At 39.6% G+C, this 15,161-nt stretch overlaps 1 protein-coding gene across 1 annotated transcript in view; it reads right to left on the bottom strand.

The window, feature by feature from the left end:
* Nucleotides 1–960: 960 nt before the first annotated feature.
* The window catches only part of LOC140226611 (V-type proton ATPase subunit C 1-B-like), a 31,438-nt gene continuing 17,237 nt past the window's right edge, over nt 961–15,161 (bottom strand). Inside the window, exons 6-12 of the mRNA XM_072307064.1 lie at nt 14,463–14,561; nt 10,487–10,555; nt 7,754–7,846; nt 6,619–6,712; nt 4,532–4,629; nt 1,550–1,685; nt 961–1,258 (exon numbers count right to left, since the gene is read on the bottom strand). Of these exons, the coding sequence (XP_072163165.1) occupies nt 1,172–1,258; nt 1,550–1,685; nt 4,532–4,629; nt 6,619–6,712; nt 7,754–7,846; nt 10,487–10,555; nt 14,463–14,561 (676 nt within the window). The 3' untranslated portion in view covers nt 961–1,171. The remainder of the gene's footprint in view (nt 1,259–1,549; nt 1,686–4,531; nt 4,630–6,618; nt 6,713–7,753; nt 7,847–10,486; nt 10,556–14,462; nt 14,562–15,161) is intronic.

The raw sequence follows: 15,161 nt of genomic DNA, 5'->3' as shown, positions 1-15,161 counted from the left end.
TTACAATACTGCAAATTGGATTGTTCAATTCATGTTCAAAGGAAGAGGAAGTCTGCATTAATTTGACTACTCAGATCCAGAAAGAACTCAAAATAGAGAAATTCTGAAATTCTGAATCCCTTGGCACAAAACCAGACCAAGGAGAATTTCACAAAACATTTCAGGTATTGACTGGAAAAAAAAAAGAGAGAGAGAGAAAAAAAGAATAAAAAGACAGAGAAGGAGATTACAAGTATATCTGCCAAACAGCTCACTCCTGTCCACAAACAGAACAAGATAGAAATGCAATGTAACCACAGCTTACGATAAAACTATCAGATCTAGACGACACATAAACTAAAGTATTATTGCCCCATGTACCAAGCAAGGAAACACCCCCCAAGTGTTACTTAGCAATATGCTTTACAGGAGACGTGCTGTGTCTACTGCCCTCTGGAGGCATAGTTGTGGCAACTGCCCATTCTGAAATGTCCAACCAATCATTTGCTGCTATTGGCAAAGTTGGTAAAGAGAGGGTGAGAGTTTGGTCCAGATCTCAAAAGTTTGAAACATATTACTAATATACTCTTTGACATGAATATGAGTACCCTTAGTTGAGAACATGGTCACCATACTAACAGATGAAGTGCACCCCCTCTAGGCAAGATATGTGTTCCTGTAGCATGCATCAGGCACCTAAATCTCTCACTATCTAAATGCATACGGTACTGTAAAACATGATATATTCACGGCACGAAGTTTTCGCAAATTGGAGCGAACGGCCTTTTTCGTGGCATGAAATTTTCACGAATTGCCACTGGCGTTCAATGCATATAGTGTAGACAAGAAATTTCGCGGGCATTTTAATTTTGCGAATCTTGGCGCTCACGAAATTTGTGAAATTAAAATGCATGCGAACATTCCTCGTTTTACAATACATTGCACATAGACAATGAGATCATGAAACTCTCCCTTTCTGTGCACACAGCCTTCCATGAAATGCAAGAGGAGGCTGATTCATCCAACAGCCTGGACATGCAAGTAGAAAGATGCCCAGTGAGAACTTCCCCCTTTGGGTAGCACATCGCACTATGGACATTCATGATGGGCAGTTTCCACAGTGTGACGAGTAGAGCACCAAGTCGTGTGGACGCGAATGGGGTTTCCTTGCGAGATGAGAGTTGAACGAGGGTTAGTCGCAGAAATTGATGTGGATTGGGTAGAAGACATAGGGGTAGTACTCTTGGTTGGCGAACATCAGGCCAGGAACATCAACAGCCTAGGGACAAGAGAGGGCGACAAACAGGACAGGCCATGAATAGAATTCGGTTCAATCCTATCATAGAAATTGTGACCCCTTATGGAATCAATATTTTTCATCACTGAAAGAAAGCAAGGTATAGCTGTGACTCAACAGATTCAAAGGGCCCCCACTTCAACTAGTTCAACATTCTGGAGTTGCCAATTTGAAGAAGCTACACAGAAAAGAAATCAGAATTATACAATGTACATCTTTTTTTGCAGGCATTTGTCAATTTGAAGAAGTGGTATAGGATTGGAGATTTGATACCATTTTAGGGTCCTTCCCCGTTAGGTTGCTGCCGTCCAAGTGACCGTAGAGCGTGGTCAGAACCTCCCTCAGCTTCCTCTGCGTCTTCTTGTACGGCTGCAGGATCATCGGCTGGAAATTGACAGGAAGTCCATACCTGTCGAGAGGTCAGAGGTCATGGGAGGAAATGGTGAGATGCTAATGGAGATCAAGGGTTTACCGGTCTGAGGAAAACGGGTTTAGAAATCGATTGAAAAAGCTGTCAGGTCAGAGGTAAAGAAAAAAAAAAGTTTACATGTCAATGTGGGGCAAATTACTTGTAGAGGGCCCCATTTTTTCTCTCTTCTTTCTTTCTTTAAAACAACAACAATGGAAAGAGTTCAGAGGTCAGAGGTCAATTGGAAGAGGAATTCAGAGGTCATTTGAAACAAGAGTTCAGAGGTCAATTCAAAGAGCTCTGAGGTCAGAAATAAATTAAGTTCAGAGGTTAATGGAAAGAGTTCAGAGGGCAATTGGAAAAGGAATTCAGGTATGAATAGAGTGAAGTTTAGAGATAGATGGGAAGAAGAGTTCAAAGGTCATGGTGTGAAGAGATCATTCATGGAGTATAAAAGGTGAACTGAATTTCCGCATGGCCGCTTCAACTGCTATCCAGACTGGGGCAGTACAATGTATAATAATTTGTCAAATCAACATCATAAGGATATAGACCTCGACACAAAGGGGACAAAATTACAACCTACAAGGTTCTCATCCGGTGATGATGTTACATTAGCCACAAACTACGCTATGCTTCCTAATAACGTCGAGAAGCTTGAGCACACAGTCACACTACAGATAAAACTACGCATAGTTTCAGTGATACAAAACTCCAGGAGGAAAAAAATCCAAACATGCCACAGCATACAAAACAATACACAATGTGCATAAACAACACGAATGGATCCATTATAATGTCCCAAAGTTTCAGCAGTGCGTGGTCACACTACACAAAACTACACATAGTTCTGCGAGAAGTGAGAAACTTCCAAATTACATGCAGGAAGTTCTGCAGGATGTTTCACCGCTAACTTCTCAAGAAGTTTGCCCAAACTATAATGTCGAGTAGTGAAACTACAGTTTTGCGTAGTGTGACCGCGCCTATTGTGTGTTTCGTAGAAAGTGGGAAGTTACAGGTCAATCCATATGGAGCTTTCCCACTGCCCTATCGTAGAATCCAAACCACAAGACCGATTTGTACATAGCAATTTGCAAATACTGTAAAAGTGGATATTTTCGCGCGACTAATTTTTCGCGCTTGGCCAGGTCAGAAGAGTTTCGCGTGTTTTTAATTCCGCGGAATCTAGACATCACGCACAGGGACATATGGCAAGCAAAAATATTCGCGGGATTTTATTTTCGCGCTAGTTTCTGGTTGCGCGAAATGCGCGAAAATTTCAACACCGCGAAAATTTCCACTTTTACAGTACTTTGCATTTTATTAAAAGGCAGAAATGAAATTGCACAGAAACTGCACTAAGCATAGAACATCAGATCAGTGAAATATTATGTAAAATATCTATTAAAGATATGCATTTAAAATCTATGAAAACTTTATTGTCAATAAATCATGGGAGTGAGGACTAATTCTGTGTTACACCGGTAAATTTAAGACACTCCTGCACATAATCATGCATTGTTGTGCTTAAATAATAACCAAAAAAAAAGTTTGTAATTTCACAATTCTTCACACCATTCTGTCCCTCACGTTTCCAACATGACAAGGATGTCTTGCCATTTACACACCCTTTAGATGCAGTATTCTTGCACAGAAATTCAAGAATCTTCCAATCTTCCTGTATGCAAATACAAGAGACCCGCGGGTCTAGCGCTCACCTGAGTATCGCAAGTTCACCTTTCACGCAGTCACTAATCTAAATTATTCACAGCTCTACTAAAATTTGACCAGGCTTCTCAAGTAGAAGATGAAAATGTACAATAAGGGCCGAAATTTTTAAAGATTCCTTAATTTGGGGGGATTGGGGGCCCCCCTGGGGCCCTCTGGGTGGGGCATGGTGCCCATTTTGATAAATTGAGATCCTGACCCCCTAGGGATGCTACCTGCCAAGTTTGACGAAAATCCATCATGAGGTTTTCAGGAAGAAGATGAAAATGTACAATTCAGGCCCCCATTTGGACCTTCCCAACCCCCCCCCCCCACCCCCCACCCCCCCCCCCCCCTGCCCCCAAGAGGGGCACCCCTGGATTTGCTATGAACAAACTTGAAACTACAGTCATTAATGTACTCACTCATAGTTTTATCTTAGCTCTATAACTTCTGATTCTAGAGAAGATTTTTAAAGATTCCGTCATTTTGGGGGGTTTGGCCCCCCCTGGGGCCCCTGGGTGGGGCATGGTGCCCATTTTAACAAATTGAGATCCTAACCCCCTAGGGATGCTACCTGCCAAGTTTGGTGAAAATTGGTCATGGGGTTCTCAAGAAGAAGATGAAAATGTATAATTTAGGCCCCATTAGGACCCCTCCCCACCCCCCTCCCCTGGGTCCCAAGGGGGGCACCCCTGATTCTGCCATGAACAAACTTGAAACTACAGTCATCAATGTACTAACTCATAGTATTAACTTAGCTCTATCACTTCTGGTTCAAGAGAAGAAGATTTTTACAGATTCCTTAATTTTGGGGGGTTTGGGCCCCCCTGGGGGCCCCCTGGGTGGGGCATGGTGCCCATTTTAACAAATTGAGTTCCTAACCCCCTAGGGATGCTACCTGCCAAGTTTGATGAAAATAGGTCTTGGGGTTTTCAAGAAGAAGATAAAAATGTAAAAGTTTACGCACGACGGACGACGGACGACGCACGACGGACGCCGGACGAAGGGCGATCGCAATAGCTCACTTGAGCCTTTGGCTCAGGTGAGCTAAAAAGTCAATCAGGATTTCAACCCATGTATCTTGCTCAAATGACTACGGTCACTACTTTGGTCACAAAGTGTCCGATGAAACTCACCTCAGGACAGATTCGACGAAGACTCGCAGCGCTTTGACGTGGACCCAGGCCTGGAAGGCCTCACTGAAGTTGATCTTCAACCACCTCACGAGGGGGCCCTTCAGAAGTGAAACAAGATAAAACAAGTCAAAACAAAGCTTTACTCAAACTTCTCTGAAAATAGATCCACATTTTTGTGCTGTAATAACCTAGGTGCAGTGACTTGTAGAAGTTGAGGTAAAGCAAATGATAGAACTATAAGAAGGTGAAATTAACACCTTAGTTCATTTCTGGTTGTGAATAATGTCGACAATCACTGTAATCATGTATAACTTTGAATGTCAATATGCCTATTTAAGATCTGATTTTGATGACACTGCTTCGATGACACTGCTGCCATTTTGTGCAAATGTTGTACAGATTATAATACTGAATATTAATGGCACAAACTTTTTGAGGTATTGTGTTTAGAATGATGCCTCACACTGGATCAACTGTCACGGTTTGTCTAACTGAGTCTTAAATCCTGAATCTCTTCGTCGATAGAAAGATGCATTACCAATAAAACTCACTTCCACACTCTATTTACCCGTTGACGACAGGCTGATTTTGCTACAACAAGCACTTCTCATAGACCCCTGCCCGACTATACTCGGGACTCGTCCTGAACAGATTAAAGGCATTGTATAGTTTTGGTTGAGACCTAATTTCAGGTTTCTAACATTTTTTGGTGAGATGATGAGAAACCTCTCATGAAATATGAAAGAGCATGTAATTCCATGAGGAATTCAATGTTTATTTGATGAATATTGGTTTTGAAATGGCTGAGATATCCAAAACAGAGCGAATGTAATAAAGTGTGGGACCCGCCTGTTATTACAATTGCTTTGTTTTACTTTGTTTTGGGATGTTTCAGCCATTCCAAACCTGATTTTCATCAAATAAACTTTGAATTCCTCTTAAAGATAATATAAAGTTTTGGTACCTCAAAAGTTTCCCTGAATTTTTGTGTTTCAGGTTAAAGTACCTTTCATATAACTAACACTGTGAGACTTACTCGCCCCGAAGTCTTAGTCTTAGTAATCATGCAATAATGGTTTCGTACCACAGCCGCCGCCGTACGGCGTCGAGGTACTGTAGTACACGTATTGTACGAAACCATTCACATGCATTATTGCATGATAACTGCGACCAGCAGCGTGCAGCCCCATACGCATACTAGATACCTAACTGCGACCAGCAGCCCCATACGCATAGCTAAATGATGCTTCGCATTGTAGCATCCAGGATCATGACAGATTTAGTATCGTGGGTAAATATCAACTTCAAATCCAAAAATTTCTTCAATTTGAAGACTTACCAGTTAAGTTGGAGTATTGAAAACAGGCTTTGGGCAACGTTTGGTTTTGCCAATAGTCCCATTCTGTTCGAATTGATGACTGAATGTGACTCGGTCGAGAGGACCTTGGGAGAGCTACACTGAATTGACGACCAGCGCATGCGCACACAAACATTTTATCCATTCATGGATTTGAAATTTGTGCGCATGTGATGTGTGCGCATGCGCTGGCCGTAGTATTCAGTGTATGTAGCTCTCCCAAGGTCCTCTCGACCGAGTCACATTCAGTCATCAATTCGAACAGAAAGGGACTATTAGCAGAACCAAACATTACCCGAAGCCTGTTTTCAATACTTCAACTTAATTGGCAAGTCTTCAAATTGAAGAAATTTTTGGATTTTAAGTTGATATTTACCCGCGATACTAAATCTGTCATGATACTGAAAGCTACAATGCGAAGCCCCATTACGCTATGCGTATTGGGCTGCTGGTCGCAGTTAATTGCATGATTACTAAGACATGCAAGTACCTCGGGGCAAGTAAGTCTCACAGTGTTAGTTATATGAAAGGTACTTAAACCTGAAACATAAACTAAGACAAGGAAATTCAGGGAAACTTTTGAGGTACCAAAACTTTTTATTATCTTTAAAATGATATGTTCTGTATTATTTCAAAAGTGTTTTTTTGGTATCTCGCAAAAAGTTAAAAGCCCATTTCTCATCTCCACCAATACTGTACCATCCCTTTAAAGTAGAACACAGAGACTCACATATTGCCTCTTCTTGTCTGCTGCTAGTTTGTTGAGTTCATTCTTGCCAGCATTGAGTTCTTCCTCATTGTATGTAAACTCCCTGACGATGAATCTGGTCAATGGAGAAAACGTTGGGTGTGAAAGTGCTAGTGATAAACTTTAGGGTACGTGTTCAAGCATAGATGATCATAATCCTCCTTACTGAGAGAAACTATCTTGATCTGTCATCCAAGTGGCTCCTTGATAAAATTTTCTATTCTTTCTCGCTACTTACGGACTTCCCTCCATATGTACAACTACTACTTGACTACTACTTTATAACTAATGAAATGCATTCAAGATTCAGTACAGAATGACATGTCAACCATCTCTGTCTATCATAAGTCTTTGTATGGCGGCTATTTCTTGCCAAATACCTGGTGCAATGCAAGTTACATAGTTTAGAAGTGTTCCTCCTCTGCATAGGCAGGGTAGTCTCAGGGAAATTACATCAGATGTGATTTGTTTCTTGCCTTGAAAATAGTGACCAAAGAATTGTATTCTACAGCTACATGTTTGCTGTTGAACGATGTACAATATACCAGCAAGAAATGGGTGGAATATCTTCTCTCTCCAGCTGATATTCTGCACTCTGATAAGAAGCCGGGTGTACAAGTTGTACACTTGTATGTGCCATCAAGCCAGTCCTGCAGGGCCTTTTTCTTGGTCATTTTCATGACAAGACATTTGTGACAAAGCTCTTTATCTTTGCCCACATGAATTCTTATCACTGATTCTTTTAATGACTTTAATCCAACCTTCTTAAACCATGTTGAATCAAGCACACACCCACACTCATGAACATGGAAGGAGAAGCACAATGTATGCATTCCAATTGTCTGCAAATTTACAACACAGTGATTGCTACACATCTACCCTGATCAGAAAATCAACTATTCACCTCAGTAAGAACTTGATTCACATCTGAGTATCTGAATAGATACACTGAACCTGTCATAGGCATTTTTTTTATACTTTGACACAGAACGTTTAACTCTTTGTGTGCTTTGAGTCCTGATTGACACAGAAAACCCCATAGCATTGTACACATTGTCCACAGTCATTGGCAGAGAGATGGTCCCTTGCACAGAAAGGCTTAACCAAAAGAACTCACTTGTTTTCCCTCGCATGGAGTTTATACTCGTCAACGACCTTCTTGAACAGGGTCACACTGTAGAGACCATGGTCGCTGTCTTCATAGATCATTCTGATGGGAGGGAGACAGAAATGGCAACAGGGTCAGTATCATATGAGAAATACCGTATGTCCCCAAAATAAAATTACAACGGTGCCCTTTGCAACGATAACTTCAAAAATAGTAAATCAATCGAAATATCATTTCAGGGTATGAAACTATAACTCATTGCCCACATCTTACAGAAAACCACAATCGATTTGCGTCAGTGGTCAAAGAGAAATGAGGCTCTTTGTAGAGCATGTCACGAATCCCTTCCGTCCAAGTTCTGTCCATTGTGTTCACATATCAATGCACAATTCCAAGAGCATTCAAGTGCTAAACTTTGGAGAAACAGACCCATGACATGTTTTACAAAGATCCGAATTTCTCTGTGACCACTTAAAGATAATAAAAAGTTTTAGTACCTCAAGAGTTTCCCTGAATTTCCTTGTCTTGGTTTGTGCTTCACGTTAAAGTACGTTGTCTGTGAGAATTACTCGCCCCAAAGTGCTCTCATGTCTTAGTAATCATGCAATAATGGTTTCGTACCAGAGCCGTCGCCGTACAGCGTCGATAAATATTGTACGAAACCACTGACTGCGACCAGCAGCGTGCAGCCCATTGTACGCATAGCTAACTGCGACCAGCAGCCCCATACGCATAGCGTAATGGGGCTTCGCATAGTAACATTCAGGATCATGACAGAATTAGTATCGCGGGTAAATGTCAATTTAAAATCCCAAAATTTCTTCGATTTGAAGACTTACCAATTAAGTTGAAGTATTGAAAACAGGCTTCGAACAACGTTTGGTTCTGCCAATAGTCCCTTTCTTTTCGAATTGATGACTGAATGTGACTCGGTCGAGAGGACCTTGGGGGAGCTACATACACCATGGACCGATGCATACACTGACTACTACGGCCAGCGCATGCGCACACAAACATCTTATCCGTTGATATGGGATTTGAAATTTGTGCGCATGTGATGTGTTCGCATGCACTGGCTGTAGTATTCATTGTACATGGTGTATGTAGCTCTCCCAAGGTCCTCTCGGCCGAGTCACATTCAGTCATCAATTCGAACAGAAAGGGACTATAGGCAGAACCAAACGTTGCCCAAAGCCTGTTTTCAATACTTCACCTTAATTGGTAAGTCTTCAAATTGAAGAATTTTTGGGATTTTAAGTTATCATTTACTCCGCGATACTAAATCTGTCATGATCCTGAATGCTACAATGCGAAGCCCGATTACGCTATGCGTATGGGACTGCTGGTCGCTATGCGTATGGGGCTGCTGGTCGCAGTTAATTGCATGATTACTAAAGACATGAGAGCACTTTGGGGCGAGTAAGTCTCACAGTGTTAGTTATATGAAAGGTACTTTAACCTGAAACACAAACTAAGACAAGGAAATTTTTGAGGTACCAAAACTTTTTATTATCTTTAACAAAATTGAAAGGGGTTTTCTGCAAAATATAAGTACGATGTTATATTTTTAGACCATGCAATAGCATTTATAAAGTTTAATCACATTAAAAGTTATCAATGCGGAAATCCGTCGTAATTTTTTTGGGGGAAATACTGTACATTTGTCTTCATCAGTATAGGGCTGGACTGGCAACAAATTTAAGTGCTACCGAAAATCGATCATGTAAAAAGGGGTAATTACACATACCTTCTAAATGAGGCATTTTACCTACAAAATGTAGGCATTTACATCTTGTGTGAGTGCAACTGTTCTGCTACTGTAAACCCAGAAATATCTTCAGCATGAATATTTTGCCAATTGGAGTTAACAGCTTTTTTCTTTTCTTTTTTTCGCAACACGTAACTTTCATAAAATTACCACTAGCATCAATAGCACTTGTGTAGACAGAAACTTTCATGTGCACATTAATTTTCCAAATTTGGCTCCTCACAAAATTTGTGAAAATCTCAAGAATGAAACCATTTCTGGTTTTACAGTATATCCTCCACTTAGTTTGGGTGCATATTTAGTAGATATGCTCTCACTAAAGATGCACTATCTGCCCTATTCTCTCTCTCTCTCTCTCTTTCTTTTTTTTTTTCATTTCTATGTGCTATTCAGTCTACTTTATAACTAGAAAAGCACTCTGAGAGCGCAGACCTCTGCCAAGCAGCTAATTCATTTCCACCGATGATCTTGCTCTTCCACAGAGATCAGTGATTTCCACCCATACATACTAGTAGTATACATGCTGAAAATCACCACATTTCCAAATATAGAAGCCTTTGTTACGTCATAAACCTTCAGCTGTGCCTTGCCCTAACAGAAACTAGAACAAACCAACGGTAATGAAAACATAACCTCCTCCCTTGGCAGACTGAGGTAATAATGCTTAACACAAAGCAACCCTCATAAACCAGAGTTGACAAGAGGAAAGGAACAGAGGTGTCTAATTTATGACACAGATTACAAAGCGTAGTTTGAAAAAGCAAGCAGTATATGTGTTGCTTTATTGTACCTACCAGATCTCAGTAACTCCACGACCTTGGTACCATCTCTGTGAGAACAACTACTACCACTCTGCTAATATCTCAATCAAGACATGACAAGTCTCACCTGCTAGGCCTTGGTAACCATCTTTGTGTGAACAACTACTATGTACCATTCTGCTAATCTGTCAATTAAGAATGAGCTAGTCTTACCTGCTAGACCTTGGTACCACCATGTCTGACAGCTTCTCATACTTGGTCTGCCAGTCAATGTAAGCATTCCTGCGGAATAATATTATAGACATTATAATAATCATAATGATTAGGATACATCCATTATGAAAGAGCAGAACCTCATATCGATAATCTTCTGCACTTCAAGAGTGGCTGATAAGCTGAACAATGCTGAACAGTCAATGAAAAAAAAAAAAATTGGGGGGCTTGATTTCAGTAAGGCTAAAGATGGGGAAATCCTGTTTTCTAATGGCAAGTCATTCCACATTTTGGGGAGCTTCACAAGCAAATGCTTGCTTTCATTAAAAAAAAAAATTGTTTTTGCATTTACATGTAGGGATATGTAGATGAAGAGTGTCTTTAGAACTGTGTGGGTTATGAGTCACATTTCCTCATTTCACAGGGGGGCAATTCCACGGTAACTGACGTTACACGTAAGGATTTTCATGAAATTGTTTACCTTGTAGTTTTGTGAATGAAAGCACCTTGGGCTCGCAATTAGCATTGATGAATAAGTTCATGAGAATGAAGAAATGGGTGGAAAGTTTTTCTCTCAAACTGCATTTCTTATCACATAGCAAGTGAAAATGTGTCGGTAACTGACGTTACTGAAAAAGGACATGGGAAATTGTGGTGTAGATGAAAATGGAAATATCTCATGTCCCTGACTTTTAGCCTTTATGTGTTTAATATGGCAATACACCTAGGTTCTTAGGAACAGGTGTGCAAAATAATGTGCACTTTAGATATTTCCTTTTAGCACCACGCCAATTTCAGTGAAGGCATGACGGTAACTGACGTTACGTAACTGACGTTACGCTTACATTTGCCAAAGGGTTTACACATGCAAAATCATGATTGGGAATAGCTATGTGATATTTCATAATTCTGACCATTCAGAATGATTTGGTTGATATGGAGTCATACCTTGGTTTATCAGTCATAAATACACAATGAAATGAAACAGTAGTCCATTTTCTTTGTGTTCTATGACAACTTAAAGGTAAACATGTCAGTAACTGACGTTACGTAACTGACGTTACACATACTTTGCTGTGGGGTTTACAGAGAACAAATTTATTTAACAGGTTATTATACTGCTGCAATGTACCAGTGACAATCCCAGGCAACTACAGCAACAAATTAAAACAAAATCTAAAGACACAAATAATATTGGGTGGGCCCTTATAGGGGGCACCCCCCCCCCCCCCCATGCCATAGCACAGTTGGGCAAAAATGATGTAAATATACAAGAGGATATTTCTTGACATTTGTCTGAAGATTTAACTTTTATTCAACATTTATAGATTACACAGAGCCATTAATAGATTAAGCAGTTCCAAGTATGAATATATTGATGTGGCTAAGGGCTTTTTTGTTTGTTTGTTTGTTTGTTTTTTAATGAACAGGAAAGTTTTTTAATTTATCTACAAATTGTACATAGAGTGCTCCACCCATAATACCTTGTAGTACTACACAAAACATGGATATTTTTGTGCTTGAAAAAAATATCAAAATATCTTCCAGGTCATGGGGAAAAAAACATGTATCAACTCATAAATATGCATAAATATGTATGAAATCTATTGTGATATATTTCTCCTTCTTTTCTTTATTTTACTCCTGATGATCTCCATCATCAATTGATTTAAATGAAAAGTGTCACACTTTTAATATTTCTCTGTGAAGAAGAAAAATAAATGCTTTTTTGGTCAAAAGAGCATTATTGTTTTATTCCTAGCTTGAAGTAATTTAACTGTTTTGCTTTTCCTTTTCACTGATATATCACGGCTTGCAAATACATTTGAGATACCAAGAAATCGGACTTTGCAACGAAAGAATACTAAAATCAATATAAAAGACTCTTCCTGTTCATAATTATCATCTGTTGTATTACAAAATGTCCCTGCATGAATAGAATAAAGTAATCAACAAATACACACTGTATGAACAATATTTTTTAAACCCTATAGAATCCTCTCTCATTTTGAGCAACATCAGTGAGTTTCAAACAATAATGAGTACATGCCTTACGTACCATAATGCAAGATGAGCCATGTTAACTACACCACACATTTAAGTGCAAGAGAAGAAATATCTGTTTGTGCATTTGCCTTGAGGTAAAAACTTGACTAAGCTTCCTGAAAAAAAAAAAAAAATGCCAGCAAAAGCAAACATTGGTGAAGATTGTTAAACTGTTGGTATACAGCTGTGTAGAAGTTTGTTTGTTTGTTTTTTTTGTAGAAAATGTGGTTAACATGCAATCATGTCACTGATTAGGCCTACAAACTTTGGTAGCTTTATCATCCCGTAGGACTGGGAATGTACTAATTTGAGTGCGTACACTGCATGTGGCAAACTAAACTTCCAGATGATTTAACCTTAAACTTGTGCTGAATCAAAAATCGAAAGCTCAAGCCCCGCCCCCCCCCCCCCAAAAAAAAAAAAGATAATCATGGTAAATGAATGAATAAATGAATTTAGAAATAAAATAAAATAAAAAAAAAAATATCCATGGACATACCATGGTAATGACATCATTTCCTATGAAAGGGATTGCTGCTCTTTGTTGTACTGTAAGTTGACTTCCCAGATGTATTGAAATGGCCAAAAGTCAAAAAAATTGCCTCAGTTATAATTACTGTCATGGTAACTGACGTTACATACTCGTGTATGACGTTTCGGTAACGGACGTTACACATTTTGTAGTGTTCATTTTGACTCTCCAGTATGCCAAGTATCCTTATTTCTGGTATTAAAATAAAGGCATATGGGCATACATTAGAAATCCCAAGTTACATGATACAGCTCACTTCCTTTGATGAATTAACTTAAAAATTCCTTGTTTTTGGTAACTGACGTTACATCCATCATTATCAAAGTAATTAACAGTTTTTATCAAATTCTTTAAAGCTACCAGCTTTTTTTTCTATCGTGTGGTAAAAGACTTCTCTGGTAACTGCATGCATATGAAAGATTGTTGTTTAGGGTACTAATAAAGTGGATATACAGAGAGTAAGTTATGCGACAATACACTCTTTTCACCATTGAGTTTTAGGCATATTTTGGCAGCCATTTTGAAAATCAAAATGGCCGCTTTTATTGAAAAACATAATGATTCTTAAAACTTCAACTCAAGTACTGTCTGAAAATGTATGGTGTTTGAAACAAATATCATTTTGAATTTTTGGCACCTGTGTCCTAGTTACCGTGGAATTGCCCAGGGGTAGCCTCCTGCTAACATCAAATTTAATGTTCAACCAATGAACAAGCTTTCTCCTCAATCTAGCACGAGATAAACAATATATACTTCTTACATCTCCCTTCTCAATTCAAGATTTTAACACTTCCTAATCATCATTTCAAGGCTGGCACAATTTTCCTGGGATGAATCTTCTTTTCAAATTGATAAAATGTATTTGTTATTATCATCATTATTTTATAGCCATTATCATTATTATCATTTATGTCAATGTAGCGCAATTTGTTCATCAGTTGCAATATATCTTCTGTGTTTGGCACAATGTGCCTGGTTTATACCATTTGCTGACTACTCTCAGTCAACTGGGGCGACCACAAGGGGTGGGCACCATTAGCCTGTTTATCTTGTGTGGGTATGTAGTGGGGTGGTCCAATTTACCGGGTTTATAGCACACTGCTCTTTGTGATGAATGTAGGTGCTGGAGGATCTTTTCTGTGCACGATTCCAGGCTTACTCGAGTCACACACAGGACCTCCATTTTATGTCCTATCCGAGGGACAGAGTGTTTTGCCTCACACTATAGGAAATGGCATGGCTAAACATAACGTTACTCAGCTACATGTACGTACTAGTAGACATAATGGGAATCAAACCTGAATCGGATGATTACGAAGCAGAAGAGCTACCGACTGTGCGACATCGCCGCCCTACAAGGATTAAGGATGAATAGGCTTTCTTTTAAACATTACTCACTTCTGAACGACGACGAGTAGCGTGGTGAGGTATTCCGAGTCTGACACGAAGTCTTCCTTCTTGACGATGTCTCCAAGATTTCTGGACAGCAAGCTTCCCCTAAAAGAAGAGGTACAGAAGGAGGCATCCACGTCATCATTCAGAGAAACGCTGTGCAGCGTATGGCAAACACGTGCCATAATGCAAAGGCTGGAATACTGCAGTACTACAGCATGTGTATGCCAAAGTACAGCAACTGCTCAAAAGGACAGGCTCAGGCATATCAAAATCTACTGTGAAAGTGGAATTCTATGCAATGTTGGAATTTTTGCATATTTACCTTGACATAAAATTTGAATGCAGATAATAAGTATGCATATTTTTGGCTTGCTAATTTTTCGCAAACACTGAATGCACGCTTCAATTGTGCCTCTATGCACCACGCCACTTGTCTACAGATTTTGCTGGGTATAGGCTGAATCCATATCTACACACAATAATCTGTGATCTTATCCAATGAGCTACAACAGCTTAAACTGTGTGTGTACTGCTGAAACCATGCTTTGATATTTTACGATATCTATGAAGTTGCTTCTGGAAACTCTGTAGCCTATACCCACACTGTTCTTGCCAAAGGTGCCTATGAAAGAAAACCCTGCAGTGAACAAGCCCCTTTGTTCAAGCAGTGAACAAGCCCCAGTGAACAAGCCCCAGCAGTGA

The sequence above is a fragment of the Diadema setosum genome, chromosome 3 (genome assembly GCF_964275005.1).
Source record: "Diadema setosum chromosome 3, eeDiaSeto1, whole genome shotgun sequence".
In the NCBI taxonomy this organism is placed as follows: domain Eukaryota; kingdom Metazoa; phylum Echinodermata; class Echinoidea; order Diadematoida; family Diadematidae; genus Diadema; species Diadema setosum.
This window is presented reverse-complemented; position numbering and strand designations above follow the sequence as displayed.